This window comes from Mirounga leonina, unplaced genomic scaffold (assembly GCF_011800145.1).
Source record: "Mirounga leonina isolate KUSES-001 unplaced genomic scaffold, KU_Mleo_1.0 Mir_82, whole genome shotgun sequence".
In the NCBI taxonomy this organism is placed as follows: domain Eukaryota; kingdom Metazoa; phylum Chordata; class Mammalia; order Carnivora; family Phocidae; genus Mirounga; species Mirounga leonina.
The window spans coordinates 23,224,700-23,245,355 of NW_023270825.1; the positions used below are offsets into that span (position 1 = coordinate 23,224,700).

The window sequence follows — 20,656 nt, forward strand, 5'->3', positions numbered from 1 at the left end:
CATAAGCCCCCTTCGCCTTCTACAGGAGCTTCATCCTTCCCACGCCTGCCCATCTGTTCACTTTGAGGAACACTGAATCTCGCCAGCTCATACTGGGTTATAGGAATTGCTGCAACAGGGCCAAGAGGCTAGGCCCAGCCTAAGGGAAGTCCTGGATGAGACTTCTCTAGGTACATCCTCACCTCTCCACCAGAAAATCATAACCTGTGTGTGGGTCAGGGGCTGGGGAGGAGGGATGTTCAGGCACCAAGTTTCTCTGAATTTCTCAGATAATAAACCAGAATTCTAACTTCAGTAAAGTAAATCTTAGAGTTAGTCCCATTCACTTAGGCTTCCATTTATCCTCTGACTTCTTCCCTCCACAACACAGATTGAGCTCCTTTTCTATCCCTGGCACTGGGATGTTTGATATATGCTTGACGGTTCACAGTCTAGGGCAGGAGACAGACAAGCAAAACAAAATTGAGAGAGGTCCAGTTTCATGGCTGAAGAATGAGAGTGTATGTGTGCATGCTCACGTGGATATGGGATGTAGGTGTGAGTTAGGGTATGTGATAACCCTGGATAAATCATAATAGGACAATGTTTGTCTTCCCAGTTCAGGGCACCCACTCCAAGCTTTCCTGCACCTGCCCCATGAAACCTTAAGAGTACCTCACCTTTACTTAGGAACCAAGAAAGTGGGCAAGAGGATGTGGAAGATCCTGATGGCTTTTCTAAATACTGAATTTACTCCAGATGGGCAGTTTCCTTGTCTGCTTATTCCTCAAGTTCACTCACGAAAGTCTTAAAGCTGAGAATGCACAGAGTTGGCAGATAAACCCAAAATGCCCTCTCCACTTCCCACGCTCTTTTTCCCTCTCAAAGTACCTGATCCCACCACCTCCAAGACCTCCCATGTTAAGGAATGGCAAAGTATAATACAAAATCTAATGGGCTGGGTTTAAAATATCCTACCTAGTATTTGTGACTATGGTAAGTTATTTAATCTTTCTGGGCCTTGGCTTAATTATCTTAAAAATCCTAATGATATCACACACTTTATAAGCTTGTTCTATGTATTGAACATCTATAAAGTTGCAGGTATCATGCTAATATTTTTACATAACCATTTTATTTAAGCCTCACAACAACCCCAAAAAGGCTTGTTTTATAGATCGGAAAACAGAGGCTCAGAGAGTTTAAAAACAGACCAAGAAGGGCATCTGGGTGGCTCAGTCGTTAAGTGTCTGCCTTTGGCTCAGGTCATGATCCCAGGGTCCTGGGATCAAGCCCCGTATCGGGTTCCCTGCTCTGCGGGAAGCCTGCTTCTCCCTCTCCCACTCCCCCTGCTTGTGTTCCCTCTCTTGCTGTGTCTCTGTCAAATAAATAAATAAAATCTTTAAACACACACACACACACACACACACACAAGACTGCACGGTAATCTGTTATGGAACTGGTTTTCATATTCAGCTCTGACTCCAAAGCCCCTATACCTTAACCTAAGCACCAAACTATACCTAGCACATAGTAGGTACTCAATAAATGTGGATTCCCTTTATATACCCCCTCATGTGTGAATTTCAGTGGTTTTGATAACCTTAGTACAACCCACACTCCCTCCAAAATTGCCTTTCAGTGGTTCTCCCCCTTCTTGGAGATGATCAAGGATCTGGATATTCAGACCACTTCTTTAAGCATCTCTTTTTAAGCAGATGTGTTGATAATGTAAGGTTTGGGTAATGAGATTTTCCAGGCCATAAGTTACTAACTGTGAATTAATTGCCTAGCCTATTTGCAATAAATAAAGGGACTATTACATGTTAAAAAAAAAAAAATTGCAAGGAGCCACTGAGCTTGTGCAGAAAGGTTCTGTGTTGCTCCACATAAGCATTCCGTTGTCATTTACACAGGATGACCATACCAAAGACAATAAGTTAGAGCGCCTCCTGACATGGTCTTAGGGTAGAGAGTCCCAGTCCAGGATTCAAAATCCTGAGTTAGGAGCCCCACCGTGGCTGCCTGTGCGACTCTAGACAACTTACATAACCACTCTGAACCTCGGTTCTTCCTTTGTAAATTACCAGCACCAGACTAGATGACTCTTAAGGCTGTGACCAGCTCTAGCATTCGTTGATTCTATATTAGTGGATACTTGGCAAAAACATGGTTTCCTTGTTGAGTGATACCCTGAAAAGTTCATATGGCCAAAAATAAATTCAGCCTTGCTTTGAAATATGTGCTTTAAGCCACTCAGTCTAGAACTATTTTGAGAAATACAATTATGCAGTAAATGTATGCAGCCTATTGTGGGCCCAAGGCATTTTTTTTCAGGTTAAGAAACTAGCAAAAGCATACACTCCTCATAAATTTACCAGTGAATCCCACTGACCACACGAGCCCATAGTCCATATGATGTCACAATGTCTGATAATCACTTAGGCTGTTGCTTTAATAACATATGCCTCCTGCTTACCAGGCTTCCCTGCTTCACACAGCTCCCTGGTACTGGAAACCATGCTTCCATTGAGGGAGCTCTCGGCCCCTACTCACCCTCCTCCAGCCACTTCAATGACCGCTAGATTATGAAGGAACTCACAACCCCAGCAGCGGAGGAGTGGTTGAAGAAGGCATTGATGTCTATCCTAGGAATGACTGACAACACCTCAGTGGAAAATGACAGTCCTCTTGAAATAACTGAAGGTCTATTGTAGAAGAGGGTTTAGGTTTGAGCAGTTCTATATATCCCAGGTGTTCGTGGCATAGTGAGTACTGAATAAATGTCACCTGAGTGGATAAATCCTGTATCGTTCCCAAAGCCTGAACCAAGATCAAAAGAAAGATATGAGAGGAATTGAGACTTGAGTTCATGGCAAAAGGAGATTTTTAGAATATTTAGGGCTATCCAAAAATGAAATGGGAGGTTAGCTCCTTTGTCACTGGAAGCCATAGAGTATTACTGATCACAAAAAAGTGGGTTTGGCGGGGAGGGCCCAGAAGAACTAGACAACCTTGGGCAGGTTTTTTAACCTATCCTTGACCCCACCACTCCTCAGATGTAAACTGAGCATAAAAACAGCACCTATCTTACACAGTTATTACAATGATAAAATAAGCTACCCACTGCTAAGCATTTAGTACAGCATATGGAAACAGAGTAAATGTTCCCAGAGTCCATAGAACATCTGAGGAATTTTCATCAAGGGTGTTTATGTTATCAGAGAGGTTAGGTTAGACTCAAAAACCTCAGATGTCCCTTCCAACTGTACATACGAATCTATAAATTCCGGTAAGAGTCACCCCCCACCCACCATCCCCTATAAATGTTTTTATCACCTGAACAGCTGACAGCAGACTTTTACTCGTCAATCTTTTTTTCCTTCCATTTCTGCGCTCCACATAGACCTGACTTTGTAGCCCTCCATGGAAGGAGGCCCCACTTGGCAGCGGCTGGAGAAGTTGGGTTGTTTGTGGAAGAAGTTTCCTTACAGACTGGAAAATGGGGCAAGAGGAGCAGAGTCACCCAGCTGGAGATGAGGTCCCTGTGAGCAACATGCCACCATGTGCGGTGACATTAAGAGCCAGCCACTATCTTCAGACCCAGAAAGGAAGACCTTCAAGGGTGGGAATAATTCAACTAAGCAAACATCAGAGCAGTCATCTTCCCTTTACAATGTCGCTGATGGAGATACAGAATGTGCTGTCCTTGGCTGGTGTGGGCATGTGGCCGTGGGCAACTGTAGGAAAACAATATTCAAATACCAGTGGGCCACAGCGGGAAACTCCAGATAAGGGGCCTGCAGAGAAGACTGAAATCAGAAAGGCACCAGGCTTTCTTTCCCTGGGGAAACAAAGAAGGAGAGCATGCTAATCCCACAGATTTCATAAGGTTTCTGATTTACTAGCCTCTCAGAAGGCTCTGTTGGGGTTTGTCATTTTGATGAGAATGCCTTGCTGTAAGGGTTAAACATGCTAAGAAGCATGAAATGATCTTCTCCAAGAAAGATTGCATCTCTTTGCCAGGGAAATGGCAGTCCAATAGTCCACAGAAGGGGGCCTTCTAAGAGCTATTCATATCCAGGGTTTCCTGCCCTAAGTCCCAGAGGCACTTGTCCCTACAACATCCTCTTCTGTGGGCCTGGGTTTATTTTGTTGCTCATGGGGCAAGATGGGATGGGTGATGAAAGAAAGAAAAGAGAAATGTATACCTGTCTTTCTCTTCACATTTCTTCTCTCTAAATCAGTTGCCAACATTTCAAATAAAATTTACCAATAAGACTAAATTATCAGAGATTGACGAAATGCTTCTCCTATAAGGCCATGATTCTACTGCTTAGTAGGCCAAAGGGACATAAACACGTATCTGCACAAAACATGTAGAGGTACTGGCTGTGCATATTTCCTTGACAAATTCAAGCAAGGGAACTGAAAAGAGGGGTTAAGAACATCATATACTAACCTTTGAGCAATTCAATTCCTACCTGGAGGCCCCTGTTTCCTCAACCAAAAACTAGGGGTGGGGGTGGTTGTGCCAGATGATATCTGAGCCTATAGATCTAGGACTCTTTATACTCTGTCTGGTTTTCTTCAGGTCAATCCAGTTTCAGGTTTTGAGTTTGTGCCTTCTCTTCATGATTGCTACACATCTGCTGTCTCCTGCCCTTAATAACCCCAAATTGGACTAAAACAGATCCCATGATAAAATAGAGAAAAGCCTGGGAAACTGGAAGGAAATTATACGCATGTGCTCTACGCACAGACACATACGTGATCCTCGGTACTGGGTGTCATTGCTATAAAGTCCTAATGAGAGACCAGAATACAGGAAAATTAGAAACCTGGTTTTCCTATCTCTAAGGAAAGAATCTTTTGGCTTAATCTCAAATATGGCCCGTTTTACAAGAGAAAAGGAAACTACAATTAGTTTTCCCATCACATCTATGCCAGAGAGCTTGGTCAAGATCATCACAGTTATCAACAACAGACCATTTGAACATAATTCTTCAAAATCCAGAATTACACCAGAGTCACATCTTGATTCCAAGCACAAACCACTTGAAGTATGGAGAAGCACATGCTTTGGTATGTCCCCTTATGGCACAACCCTCCTTCCCACTTTTAAATTTCAGCTTGTATCTTATGCTTAAACACAAAAATCTTATCTAGGTTATTTCTACAACACAAGAAAAAAAAAATGGGATAAAAACACCAGCCAGATAATTTTTTTCATTCATGAATTGCTGAACTCTAGATTCAAAAAGGGGCATGTTGGCTTATCTATGTAAGCACAAGCACATCGTACACTTTGACTCTATAACAGAGGTTCCCAACAAGCCAATTAGCAGCCACTGTGGATATTCTCAGTGGTAAACATGGAAACTGAGGCACAGACAGAGGGTTAGTCACATTATGTTCAGACTGGGACCAGCACATGTAGGTGACTCCTAGCTACATCCTCCCCACTCCTCCCAAGAATCTCCAACTGATCTGAGTAGAACAGGGAAGAAACAGTAACTTCTCTGGCCAAATTCTCGTTCTTATCCAGTCTTGGCCACTCTTTAGCTGTTGTATTATTAAGTCCCACTGACACTGCCCCTTAAATATCTGTTGGATGGGTCCCCAAAACTCAACCTCCATTCTCTCTACCTCACTGGGGGCTCTTATTTCTCATTCCTGAATTAATGCCAATGAAAACAGAACTAATGCACACTGGTTCGCTGGCTCCTGTCTCCCACATGCCATCCTGTTATCACATTGCTAAAAATGGCTCGCCTCCTGTAAGATAAGGTCTAAACTTGTTGGGAGAGCAAACGAGGTGCTTCACAGATAGCCCTTCCACCCCTCCAGCCACACCTTCTAAAATGTTCCCTCCAATTCTTCTCCTACTCCCAAGCTTTAGATTCCATCCACAAGGAAAACTTCCTCTTTACCAAAGTCACCTCTGCATATCTGTTCCCTCTGCCTGGAATACTTTTACCTGCCTGGTCTACCTGGCAGTCCTGCTACTCTACCAAGCCTCAACTCTAGGGTCACCCAATTTGTGATGTTGTCCATGATCTTTCTCCCTGCATTTATGTCCCACCTTCCTCAGATTTCCAAATTTATTGGTATGTTTGTATGGAGTGACACAATCAATGCTTTTGTATCCTGAAGGCTCAAGGCAGCCTCTGGCACACCGCGCTCAATAGGTGCTTTGGAATGAATGAATCAAGCCCTTAATTTCTTCATCGAGAAAATGAGGATCATAATATGCAGCCTGCAGAGTGGATGTGAGGGTTAAATGGCCCAGTGTATATTAAGAACTTAACATAGAGCAGGCACATAATTTCCCTCAATAAATAGTAGATCTCTTAACTTCCTTTTCCTCTTATTCCAGACTGGAGTAAGGAAGGATTCACCTACCTATGAAAAGACACACAGAGCCAGAGATGCTAGAAAAGGCTGTGATAATCTGTATGCATTTTAAAGCACTTGTTTCTCATAATTCAGCAGCATCTCAATTGATTGCACCCACAATGGGCAGATGTCTGCGGGTAAAGAAGCTTTTAGCAAAGGCAGTAATAAAGTACAGAGTGGCAATATAAATGGCCACCTTGTCCCTGCATTTGACAGAACCACAGCCCACAGCAGGCGCGCATTGGTTCTAAGTAGCTGTCACATGCTGCCCCAAAGTTCTGACCCTCACATTCTCAGGCTGAGCACAGGCCTAGCTATAGATTTTTCAAAGATGTCCAAAGTCCCCAGCCTGTCCTTCTGAGGTGCTTGAGCTTCAAGATTCCAGAGCAGCTAGAATCTCCTTCCCTGATTTTCTTCTTTGAAGTTACAGGAGCCGCTATGATCAGCAGCATCTCGGCTGCTAACCTGGTGGCATAACACTTAGGAAGGGTTCATGGACTCTGGGTCAATTTCCTGGGATCATACAATCTTGAGCCTCCAGGAAGGGAAATGCAGAAAACAAGAAGAGGAAAAAGAAGAGGCTAAATCTTCTTGCCACTATGCTAGTCAGCACATACAACTGTATAACCTAAGCACCAACAAATAAGAAAATGTGAGGATGTGTTGGTTGATGTTGATGAATGGTGTATTTCTTAAAAAGCCCCTTTCTCTGATTCATGTCATTACCCAACAGAAGGAGTAAAAACTGGACTGAAAAGGTGACAGCCTTCAAATGCTCTTAAGAAATCCAAGGTTCTGGGGCGCCTGGGTGGCTCAGTTAGTTAAGCGATTGCCTTCAGCTCAGGTCATGATCCTGGAGTCCCGGGATCGAGTCCTGCATCGGGCTCCCTGCTCGGCAGGGAGTCTGCTTCTCCCTCTGACCCTCCTCCCTCTCATGCTCTCTGTCTCCCATTCTCTCTCTCAGATAAATAAATAAAACCTTAAAAAAAAAAAAAGAAATCCAAGGTTCTATTCATGAATCCATCAATTAAAACTTACGTATCATGGACCTGAAGTATTCCCGGTACACCAGGGCATTAATTTTCATAGATGAAGGAATCAGAGTACTTCACTGCAGTGCTGCTATAACTAAACCCAGCCTCCTAACTCAGACAGTTCCGCAGCCTGTAAAGAACAAGGACTTGCATTCCTATCCTGCCCTTCACTCACCTTTACCTCTCTCCTCAGGATAAGGAAAGACACTGCCAAGCTGATGACATTTGAGAATCAGAGTTTTAGAACTGGAAGGGCCCTGAGAGTGCATGAAACTCAACTGCCTCATTTTATTTTTTGTTTTGTTTTGTTTTTTGTTTTTGTTTTTAAGATTTTATTTATTTATTTGCCAGAGGGAGAGAGAGAGGGAGAGTACAAGCAGGGGGAGTGGTAGGCAGAGGGAGAAGCAGACTCCCTGCTGAGCAGGGAGCCCGATGTGGGACTCGATCCCAGGACCCTGGGATCATGATCTGAGCTGAAGGCAGACGCTTAACCATCTGAGCCACCCAGGCGCCCCATGCCTCATTTTATTTTTGCAGAACAGAGAAGCCAGAGTATCCAAGTTAGAATCTCAAGGTCACATATCTAAATAAAGGTCCTGGGTATCCCTGGGGAATGGGGGCAGGTCCTCAATGGCACTGGAACCTATAAGAGCAACCAGCATGATTATATTTGACCTTGGAAGCCAAGGTTTCTTTTATTCCTATACCAGTGAGTCGGTCTGAGCAGACCCCAGTGGATCCAGAATCAGTTACAAGTGATATATTGTGCTAAACATATTTTGATTTCTAATTACTATTTCTTTCTTCCCTATGATTATTCCCTGAATTATTGCCCTTGGCAGACTGCATTACAATTTGCAGACTATTACTCCATCCCCTCCATGAGACTTTGAGTTCATGAAGAACAGAAACCATGTCTTCTACAAATTTGCATCCTCACAACTTAGCTCACCACACCTGGTACAGAGAAGAGATAGATGCCTACTTGTGGGATCACTATGGTAATGCTGAAGTTATTTCCAAAGAAGTATCATAGCTTCATTTCCTACAATTTGGGGAACCAAGAGCCACTGAAACTAAAGCTACTTAAGGTAGGAATGTGTTGAACATGTAAACATTTTAATAATCCAACTTTAATACTCTAAAAAAAGGCACAAAATGATTTTGAGCTTTCCATAGTCATATGACATGCTATCTAGTTGTCCAAAAAAGAGATCAGTGTAGATTGACCTAAGATGATGGTCATGGAGAGGGAGAGAGGTGAACAGATGAGGATGAGATAAATAAGGAATCAACAGGAATTTGCGGAGAGATTTAATGAGATGGGAGAAAAATCAACCCAAAGACAATGGTAATGCCATTTACTGAGATGGGGAAAACTTAAAAAAAAAAAAGTCTAACACTAAGAGGAGGGACTCAAAAATTTCTGTTTTTCAGTGTTACGATTAAGCTACCTAATCTAAATGCATATATCAAGTAGACAACTAGATACAGAAATCTGGGATTCCAGAGAGTTCCAGACTAGAGATCCCGGATTTGAGAGTCATTAACATATAGATGACCTTCAACACCATGGCAATGGATGAGGATACAGACTATGGATGAGTGTGCAGACTAACAGGAGACCCAGGACAGAGGACTGGGGCCTTCCAACATTTAATAACCAAGTAGTATGTTATTAAATATAGTTCCAACATTTAATAACGACATGTTCACACATTTCCCTTTGTTTTCCTGGAAGGACTATACACCCCTTCATCAAAATCAGGAGCTATGTCAGTGGTTTTGCATTTCCACTGTGTACAGCACAATGCCTCAGACTTTGGCGGGGAGGGGCACAGAGATATTTAATGCACTGTTTTTCCCTCAATGACCTTACAATCTAACCTCTTTCAGATATACAGGGAAGAAAGGCTGCTCAATGTAATGGAAAGTGCAATAGATTAAGAGCCAGGAATCATGAATTTTAACCATTCTACAGCTACTCCAAGTTAAAGTGATGTTTCCAATTCCTCACCTGCTGAAACAAGGATTAGGTGCAGGAAACATCAACAGTACCTGCCAACTCTACTATTTCTGACACCATAATTTCCATGTGGCATCCAAATGACACATTCCCATCTCATCTAAAGGTGGGATCTCAGCCTTCCCAGGCAGAAGGTGTTGCTGCTACCCCAGGAGCACACAGCAGCATTCAGAGGGCTGGCTGAAAGGGAAGTCCCTGAGCTGGAAGGGGGAGCAGCTGCTGTCTGCACTCTTTTCCTGCTGGAACAAGAGTTACTTGAGAAAACTCAAAATATCTGCACTCTTGGTTTTCAGCTGGTGTTTATATCAGATGAATGGAATCCCAGGAACCAGTGAGAAGAGCAGATTTACCCTCTCATCACATTCTCTTGGTTGTGCAAATTAATATTCTCAAAGGCATCCGATTTCCATGATCCCAGGAAATATTTTCTTTCATCAGACAGAAGCATTCCCATATGGCTGGATATCTAGAAGAGGATATGGCCTTATGGATCAGGATATGCTGAACTTAGCCATGAAAGAGCACTAAGAAAATGGTTCAGTAACATTTTATTTATATGTACATACACACACACACATACACACACAAACGTGAGTGTGCATCTGGGTGATCCTTCATATCTATTCTAGGTGACCACCCACCTGGACAGAGTTGACAAGACAGACAAACCAAATTAGGCCAATCAGTTTCCCTTTTTTTTTTTGAAAATGTAAATTCTAGTTAGAAAAATCCAGAACCTAGAGGTTAGGAGAGATGAATCGCTTCAATTGCAGTGCCTTGGGGTCCCTGGAGCTGTTCTGCTTTCCTTTTAAAGATGTAGTTAGTGAGAGCTTCATTTGATCAGTACCTCTCTAGGTAATCATGCAGTAAATCCCCTTCTTTGACTCTGTTAGCCATAGTCAATTCTGTAGCTTGCAACCAAAAGAACATTACCTAGAAAGTATTGGCATCTTCATTTTACAGATAAGGAAACTGAGGCTTAGAAGAATTAAGAGAGAAATCAGTTGTAGGTCACCTAGCTAGTAAGTGGCAGAACCAACACACAAACCAGGTCTATTTGACTCTAACATTCATGCCATTAACCACTAGGCCACCCCAATTGTAAGTGCTGTACTGTAGGTTATTTTTCTTGTCAAAGGAATGGACTTCTGCTGAATCCTCCTTTCTTGCTTGCTAAATAAAGGATGGCATACATTCAGAAAAAGTCATCTAGGGGAGAGGATAGAATCTGCAGTGGCCTCATCAAACTGAAGCTTGATGGTCCACAAACAAATCAAATCCAGAGTCTTGGCTATTGATGCTTCGCTCCCACCAACTGAACTAAACAGTCTGGCCACGTGGACAAGGAGAAGATGCCATGCTTGTTCCATGTCAACTGATCATATCTTCTTAAGAAAGACAAGCTAGAATGTTTCTTCAATACAATAGGGCTTCACAGGAGCGCAGGTGGTCTTCCAGCACACAAGCATTTCAACCAAAGTGACTGGCATTAAGCAGCTAAAACAGGCCTTTGCTTTTTAGGTCATGGAGACAGACGTCTCCCACAACACTTTGAAAAACAAACCAAAATAGCTAGAGCTGAACAATTGGGATGGGAAGATAGATCTACATCTTCTTAGAATAGTATCAGATCATCCCGAAACATTCTAAATACAACATCCAGCTGATTGTTAAATGTCAAGATTTAGAGTTGCTATCTTCACAGGCAATAGAAGCACTCTCGTGAGGGTACAAGCACGAGTCATCCATTTTTACTATAAGAGAAAGATACTTCTGCAAGTTAACCTTAATCTCATATATTCATATATTTCCTAGGTCTCTTGCCTTATTTCCTTGTATCTGGATGACAGCTTTGATCTGGGAGTTGCCCTATACACTGATCTGCTTGCTCACTTTGCTTGAGTTCTTGGGCTATTTTGATCTAGTGTCTGACCTGGGCCATCCCCAACTCTGCTTTTTCTCTGAATACCAATTTTAACATCCCACCTATGCTTTCTCTGTTTTATATAAACAAATGCCTCTCTAACCTTACCATTCCTATTGTGGGACCAGTGATACCAAGGGACTGACCCTGCAACCAAGTCCAAGTAGAGGACACAGTTTGGGCTGGATGGGACACAATGCCTTAGAAATTGTCTTAATCTTATCACATTTAGTACAAATGATCATTTCTAGGCTTAGGGTTAATGTAGAGAAAAAAAATAGAGAAAATGGTAAACTGAGTGCCCAGGTTGATGGGGTCATGGTGGGTGGGGCAGCATTCCTGGATCCCAAGGGGATCATGGTCCTTACATAAAGAATGTTAACAAATATTTTTCCTTCACCACTCTTCAGAAGTGTCTATAGGGTCAGAGGTAGAGATAGGCCATCATTTTGTTAGAAATAGGAGACAAGAAAATCCAAGAAACCTTGAATCCCCTTTTCCCAACCATCACTCCCTTACACAGGCATGGCCTCTCCCATCTGTTTGCCCTACTGTTCCCCTATAAACATATAGCATAACATCTGCCACATGTTAGCACATTTCCCTTTGTTTCTCTGGAAGGACTATATACCCCTTCATCAAAATCAGGAGCTATGTCAGTGGTTTTGCATTTCCAGAATCCGATACAGTGCCTATAACATATTAGGGTTTCAATAAATGTCTGCATCATGTATAAAAATGAATAAAGGACACTCAAAGCATCTCCACTGAGAAATCAGTTTCAATAAAGAAAAACAATGTCATTAGGTAACTCTATTTTCTCTGCTAGCAAGTGGAGTCCTATCATTTTTACACTCCACTGATTCATTCTGAACACGGTGTCAGGAACAATACAGGGCCAAAAAACAATTAGCAGGGGAACAAAACAATCAGTTGCACCGTCTGGGATTTGAGCGACGTATAGATCGAATGTCTTAAATTTGCTATGCCTCTTCTCAGTTGGCCAGAATGGATGACTTGGCTGCACTGTACCAGGAATAACTGTCCCTCATATATCCCCAATCAGCTGCCTCTTAATGACTAGTCAGAAGTGACAACATAAAAGGTGCAGTGACTTTCACTGTTCTTGGCAAATCTTGGACCAACTCCCACGGATCTGCCCCTTGGAATAGGTGAGCTCAGAGACACCGTGCACAGCTGACTACAGTTACTGCTGCCTGTCTTCAGCAGTCCCAAGGCCCTTGAGTTGGGAAGAGACCCAAGGGGAAGGAGTGAGAGGTCTGAAGTGATCTCTGGTTCTTATACTACTTCATAGGTAGTGGAAGATCTGTAACAGTGTGGCTTACATCGAAACTGTCTCACTCATCTCAGAGGTCAAATGCCCTTTCTATTGCCCCAAACCAGGACCAGGGTAGTCTACCCTACAACGATGTTTGGAAAAAGTCTAGGAGCTTGACAGACTGACCAGCCCCATGTGGCCCACTTGTGTTCCAGATGGCTGCTTCCTCATCTTAGCTTCTAGCTTCTGCTTGTCACAGCTCCAAAAATTCAGTGACTCTGAATTTACATTCCAAGAGCTCCAAGAAAGTTCTCTCTTCCTCCTTCACCCCAATGTGCTATATCCCATTTTTGATCCAGCTGTAAAAAAAAAGATCTACAGTTCTCTTGAAACACCCCTTAACTAATTATACAGTGGACCTCACAAAAGCCAGTCCTTGAAAACATCTTTGCCTACTCATCCAGCCCCTCTTCCAGGCTTGTTCCAAGATTCATCCTCAACCCCAGACTCCTGATACTGGACAATTCTGGCCACTGGTGGTCTTTAGGGATGAGACCTTGCAGGTCCCTCCTCAAGAAAGTCTTCTCTTCCTTGAATCTCTGTCCTCCCAGTCTGGTCCACCAACAGCGCTCATTCTGCTACCTTGTATCATTTTATTACTGCTTCCTGTAGAGATGCCTCAACTCCTCAGATAAAGAAATGATAAACTTCTTGAGAGAAGGAACTATGTCTATTGCATATGAGGTATCTTTAAAGCCCTAGAGCTATACCCTCAGCAAACACTTGATAACTATGTAAATTATCCCTTCATATAAAATAGAGGCTGACAATCTATGGACAGCCAGCTTGAAGTCTATAAGCTTGGCATATAAAATAAACCAAGCTGGAATTGGACATAGCTTATAGACTCTTCCTGACAGCAGCTTTCTATGAACCTCTACAGTGTGCCAGGTCCCCCTGCAGAGGGCCTCCCAAACTTCTATTTTCCCTTTGATAATGTTTATTACAATAACTATGACTTTAACAATCACTGACATTTATTAAGTCATTGTCTGGGGAAACCTACTAACTCACACTTCATCATCACCAATACCTTCTGAGTTAGGTACCTGATTATTCCTATTTTACAGATGAGGAAATCAAGTCTCAAAGATATTGATTATCTTGATAAAGTTCACATTACTCCATAAGAGTCAGATTTCTCACCCAGCCTGGCTCCAGAGTTCATGTTCTTAACCAATACGTCATGCTGCCTCCTATAAACCTCACCACGTTTGTAATTATTTATTTAATGACTAAATATTCCACCGGGCAGCAACTCCACGAGAACAGGACTGGGTCTACCTTGTTCAGCAGTCTATTTTTTAAGCCTAATCCAAGAGCTAGCATGTAGAAAGCTCCAAAACGCATGAGTTAAATGAATAACTGAAACAGGCAGTTCGTTAGCCCACCCAGAAACCCAAAAGAGAAGTATCCACCCACCCTGGATTGAAGATGTCTCATACTTAATTGAAAAAGTGCCATGATCTTGGTAATATTTCTTCTAAAGTTTCCCTTTCTGGGATCCAACCCTAGTTAACAAATTCACGCATCCAGAACCAGAAAGGGTATAATCTGGAAAGCAGTGAACGGAAGGAAACGCTTCTGTAAAACAGAGAAAGCACGGGTAGGTCTATCTGGGGACACACCTGCCATACACCACGCCCACTCGGACCTTGAATGCCACCCACGAGGGCCAACTCACCCCTTTCACAGGTCCTTCCCCAGTAGCCGGTGCCCGTGCAGTCGCAGATGAAGCGGTTCCAGCCGTCCTTGCACACAGCATTGTTCTTGCAGGGGTAGCTGTCGCACTGCTTGGCGCTCATCCGCGAACAGGAGGACTTGACGCCCGCAGCGTTCTGCATCTCCGCCAGCTGCCGGATGTTCTTGCTGCGCCCGTCGATGAACAGGTCACGGATGCAGCCCACGTAGCCGTAGTTGAGCATGGCAGTCCAGAGTTCAGTGGGGAGGATGAGGCCAGCACGGTTCTCTGGCAGCCCGCCCAGATACATGTCCCCCTCCAGGTCCAGGATCTCGCTCTCCCCGCTGGCGGTGAATGGCGTGCGCCTGCTGTTCACTGATATGGTACCTGGGACAGAAGGATGGAAACAGAGTGAGCTGCCAGCCCTCTGGGCAGGTGAGGCTGACAGTCAAAGAACCAAATGAAAGGAGCCCAGCAGGTGGGTTCAGAGACTCGTGGTGCCTGGCCAGGTGAGAACAATGCAAGCAAGGGAGGCAAAGGCTTCCAGACAGTAGAAAGGAAAATGTTAGGCCATTTGGTTCCAGTCTTTGTTGCTAAGACACTCTCACTGATAGGAGGATTCAGGACCATCTTGTGAATGAACACCTAACCTGATGTCTTTTCTCTATGGAGTCCCGGCTGGAAGGTCACCTACCTAACAGGTTGAGGGCAGCACAGCTGCTGCCTGTGTTTAAATCTCAGCTCTACCAGGTACTGGTACAGAGGTGATTTCACCTGCCAGGGCCTCAATATCCTCATCTGTAAAAGGGGAAAATAATGGTCCCCACCTCACAGACTAGTGTGATGATTAGATACGTTCACATACGTAAAGTGCTCCTCAGGGTTTGGGACAGAGTAAGGGTTCTGGAAGTGCTTGCTTGAGTCTTCATCACTCACTTGCCATGCCCAAAAGGATGGAACCCTCTGTGCACTAATACCCTCTACAATGCCATTAGCTACCAGCCCTGGAGCATTGCTTGGAGAAATTTCAACTGGAACATGTTTGTTTATTCATTTAACAGGGATGGATTGCATACCTGCTGTGTCTCTGGTATACTGGTGGGCACAGAGATGAACTTGACAGGTACGTCTCTGCTCTTGTGGCACTGATATTCCCGAGCAGAGGGACAGAAATTAAACAAATGACTCAATAAGCAAAAGAAATTAGGTACTGGTCGGTACTAGGAAGAGAGTAAAATGGGTGGTAGCAGCCTGTGGGTTCTCCTTTAAAATGTACAGTCAGCAAAGGCCTCCCTCTCTAGGCAGGTGACAAGTATGATAGAACCACAATGTTGAAAAGGATCCAACCAGGCCAAGTCCAGGGGGAAGAATGTGCCAGCAGGGGGAATGGCACCTAAAAAGGCCCTGGGGTAAGCCAGAGTGTGGCTAGAGTGGGAGGGCACAAGGGGCGAGCAGGAGACGAGATCAGAGGCAGACCAGGCCCAGCAGCAGTAGGGTCATGGACCCATCGATGAGACTGTGCAAACCTAGAGCCTGTCCTGGGAACTGGGGACTGGGATTCCAGTCCTCAATGGCCTTCTGACCCGAGGCCAGTCCCCAAGCTACTTTACAGTCCATTTTCCTAAACTGTAAAATCAAGGAAACTGTAAAATTAAGGTGATATCTGAACATGACACCAGAAATTTTAAATTTATTTAGTATTCTTAAAGTGCTTTATGGGTACCAAGATACCTGGGTCTTGCCATTCATCAAGCAGCCTTCACTTCTGCCTGAGTCTCAGTCCCCTGGGCTATGAAAGGGATAGTCTGAAGGGCCAAGAAGATCAAATAAGATCAAGAGTGTGAAGTACACTATAAATTACAAAGCCAGCATTAGGGGCCTCTGGGCGGGTTATGCCAACCACACGCTTCCCCCACTCTATCCTTGAGGTTTTCCCCTGGAGAAATTGGCTTTGCGTTTTCGTTTTTTTAAATTTTAGAAACCTACATAGCAATAACTATGTCCTGGTCACCATTTTAAGTACTGTATGTGCTTTTCTGGACTCGATCCTCACAACAATCTCATGAGGGAGGAGCTAACAGGTGCACTGTTTCACAGTTGGGGAAGCTGAGGTTTGCATTTCCTTTCCTCCTACACTGCTTGCTTTCTCTACCCTCCACAAGCCTACAGAGCTGCTTGATCCCCAACCTGGAGGAGCAGCTATTGCCAAATAAGGACAGCAACAGAGTGGATTTAAATGTTAGAGCCATAAATACATCCTGAGGGAAATCCATCCTCTGAGTGCGTGACCACAACTGTTTTGAATGCACTTAATCAAGTTTCAAGAACCAGTCCCCCAACTGGGGAGTGATCACCATACTTTTCCCATGTCATTCTTCAGGATAAGCAAGGAAGGAGGCCCCATACTCGCATAGGCAGGTATTTGTGTAACTCTTCATTCTGGTACAGGTTCGTAACCAAAAACATACCAGAAAATACCCTCGCGAAGAAATGAAGTTTAACAGATCATAGTAAAATTTTATGTTATGCTGCGTTCATAAGACAATGATTTGTTTACTCAGTAAATTATTATAGGCTTTGATCAAATGTATCAGTATTGGCCAATGCTATAGCTACCAGATATGAAATTCCAGGCTTCTGAAATCCAGACAGGTTTGTCAAAGATGGGTCTACTGATGGTTCTAACAAATAACTGCCCCACTTGAAAAAAGCAATCAGTGCTGGGAATAAACAGAAGTAAACACATGGCAATTTCCCCTGCTCTAAGCTGCCTGTGACACAGATAGGTAACCTTTAAGCTGTGTCAGGTCTAGGCTAGCCAATCCTAACACCCATCAACCATAATGGAACTCCAGAGACCCAAAACACATGGTCTTAAAATGAATAGAAGTGTTTCCCTTATAATCTTAGGATACCTTTCTGGCTCTGCCCCTGCTGACATTGTAGGGATAAATTTAGAAAGAGAGAGAAAAAGATCTGGCCTCCAGAGAAATTCGTTTTTTGTGTCTTTGTCTGTTAAAAAAGCATGAACTGTTCATTCTTACTCAACAAGCACATTTAATTTGAAGCCTCTTGGTTCTGATTAGATTTCAGACAATCAATAAAGCATCCTGCTGGGCGCTAAACCAGCCAGGGCTGCAATCTGCCACCCGTCTGCCCTCTACGCAGAACCCATCCAGCTCCTCCTAAGGGCAACATTGCCCATCTCCGTCATCCCTCTGGCTGTGGAACTATGCAGAAAAGCCGTCCCCAGAAAGCTCAGCCATTCCTGGCTGCAGCCTTTTGAGGGAACCTATTGCTTTTTTTAGTGGCCAAATGCACCTACACGAAAATGTTCAAATGAAAGACTTTTTGTGTTTCCCAGGAGAGAGAATCCTTAAAAATACAGCAAACATAGCCAAGACCCTTCTTCTTGAGTATAACACCACCTAAATGGAGAATCAGGAAATCCGTGTGAAATCCAAAAGCTCTAGTTACTATTCCGGGTGAAATGTCCTTCCTGATGGCACAGAATGTGACCCTCATTGCCACATGGTCCACAGAAAGCTAAGCAGACTGTTCAGGCATTCAAAAGCTCCAGACTCGTGTGTGTGTGTGGGGGGGTGGGTGTGTGGGTGTGGGTGTGGGTGTGTGTGTGTGTGTGTGTGTGTGTGTGTTTCCTCCCTCTCTTTGTTACCATTCCATGGTAGCTATGTACTGCCTGGGGCTAGCTTGTTTGATCTGTGGCTGCAGAAACAAACAAAGCCATTTAAACCAAATGTAAAAGGTTATGAAAAGGAAGGAAGAGTTAGTGAGGTCTGAGCAAAGAGTGAAATATAGGCTCTCACACCAAAGGAAGGCTTTAAATTGAACATGACTTCAGGAAAAATCAATTTGCCTTTTTCTTTCTTGTCATAAATTCTCCCTGCAACATGACTCTTGCCAATTATTAAAGGGTGTGGCATTGCATAAACTCTTGCACAGTGAAGCTTATCCTACAGAGTAATCACATAATGCAGCATCTGTGATGTCATAATTGTGTTTCCATGGTGATGAGAAAAAGGAGAAGAAAAGGAAGGGGGGAAAAAAAAAACATCACACCAGTGACATGACAGCCTCTTTGGTAGGAGTGGAAATGCTACTTGTAAAACCATGTGTGGCTCCAGAGCCTTGGAACCATCACTGAGACGGCTGTGCCGCAAGTGACAAGGAAGGGAGGACCACGTGAACTGTCGACGAGACAGATACATTGTTCAGAAACATAATCTTACAACAACCATTAAAGAGAACAGCCAAAGAGTCAAACATGCATGCAAGCATAAACATTAAAATAAAAAAATATAAAGCTGGGAAACAGACTGAAAAGCTGCAGCTTTCCTCTCTTCTCAATCACAACTGTGCCTCTTCCTACCTGATCTGCCATCTCGCTGAATGTCCACATGGTACCATTCCCCATCATTGGCTTTCTTCTGAGTGGCCTTCACTTTGATGGTGCCCGAGCCCATGTCAAGCAGTAAGTATAAGTTGCCATCGAGAAGTTCCACAGCAAAGAAGTCCACCTTGGTGTTCTTCTGGCTCCGAGTATCCTTCCTCTCTTGGGGCTTGCCATGAGTGAAGAGGATCAGGCCATTGGGCTCAGTGGTGCGGAAGTCAAAGGAGATGGAACCCATGCGTTTGGTGTTCCATTTGGGCAAACTGATATATGCCTCTGGGGTCTCGAAGTTGATGGGGTCCAGTGTGGCCACATTCTCACACTTGAATACAACTTCACCATAGATTTTCATCTTGGTGTCCCCGATCCGGGCCAGGCGAGACAGCTCCAGGCGGATGTCATTATTCTTATAAACAACCTGTCAAAAGCCAAACAAGTGCCATATGAATCAATCTTGCAAACAGTTACCAGCCCCTGCTCACTGGGCACCAGGGAAAAAGGCCCAAGAAGAGGCTTCAGGACACAATATGTCTGAAACAATATGAGAAAAGTGAGATACAGCATTTGAAAAAGCTTTGGAAGGGACCTCTGGGGTGCACATAAGCCTTAAAAAAGCCCCCACATTTCTATTTTATTCCTTTTGTGTTGTCTCCTTCTGGCCAATTTTTTGTGTTGTCAGAAAGTTATACAATATCAGCTTGCAAATAAAAATCAAGAGAAACTGAGTTGCACAAATACTAATATTTAAATACAAAGATATTTACTGAAGTATACTTAGTAAAAGACCAGAAACAACCTAAAAGACCATCAACAAGACTGGTACTTCCCATGATGGACAATCATGCAGTCCTTAAAAACAAAGTAGTTTTTGACATGGTTTTGACATGGATGTTCTCCAAGAAATACTGTTAAGTGAAATTAGCAAGGAACATAAAAGTGTGCACTACACTATCATTGTGTTAAGTGTGTGTGTGTTTTGGGGGGGCACGTGTGTTATATGTATATATATTCATAAATGCATAAAACATCTTTGGAAGGAAACACAAGAAACTATAAAATTGTCACAGGGAGTGGATTTGTCAGATTCATATTCAGGAATGGGAAGGAGACTGACTTTTCACAGTACCCTGTTGTATTGTTGTTGTTATTGTTGTTCTTGTTGTTGTTGTTGTTTTCTACCGTGCACATGTATTACTGAAAGAAAATGATTAAGTGTTAAGAGTTGGTGGGGAAGGAGATCTGTGTTTTTCACATATTGTATGTGCCCTCCATATACACAGGATAGGAGAATAAAACACCCTAAAACACTAAAAAAAAAAAAAACCGGGTTGCCTGGATGGCTCAGTTGTTTAAGCATCTGCCTTCGGCTCAGGTCATGATCTCAGGGTCCTGGGATCAAGTCCCACATCGGGCTCCCTGTTCAGGAGGGAGTCTGCTTCTCCCTCTCCCCGAGCCCCATTCATGCTCTCTCTCTCTCTCTCAAATAAATAAATAAAATCTTTAAAAAAAAAAAAAAACTATTATGATTTTTGAAACTTGGTGTAATCCACGTAAAAGCAGGGATTAATGATATTTCCCCAAATTAGAATTTCAAAGAGGTTTTGCTGTTTTTAGAACTGAATTTTGACTGCAGTGCCCTGAGATGGGTCTCGGTCCTCTGATCTCTAAGTAACGTCACATTTTTCCAATAAACAGGAAAAAAATGAAAGGGAAGGGGGCTAACATTACAGTATTGACTATGGCAATCACTTTGCTATGTGCTTTATATTATCTTATTCAAATTCTAAGTCAGGATCTGGATCTGGGCTCAAGTCCCACATCCATCCACCACCTTATGAGCTGTGTGACCTTGGCAGAGTTTTT

At 43.4% G+C, this 20,656-nt stretch overlaps 1 protein-coding gene across 1 annotated transcript in view; it reads right to left on the reverse strand.

Moving 5' to 3' along the window:
• Nucleotides 1-20,656, reverse strand: part of NRXN3 (neurexin 3) — a 1,463,404-nt gene that overhangs the window by 1,007,838 nt on the left and 434,910 nt on the right. Inside the window, exons 4-5 of the mRNA XM_034993352.1 lie at nt 18,773-19,211; nt 14,386-14,769 (exon numbers count right to left, since the gene is read on the reverse strand). Of these exons, the coding sequence (XP_034849243.1) occupies nt 14,386-14,769; nt 18,773-19,211 (823 nt within the window). The remainder of the gene's footprint in view (nt 1-14,385; nt 14,770-18,772; nt 19,212-20,656) is intronic.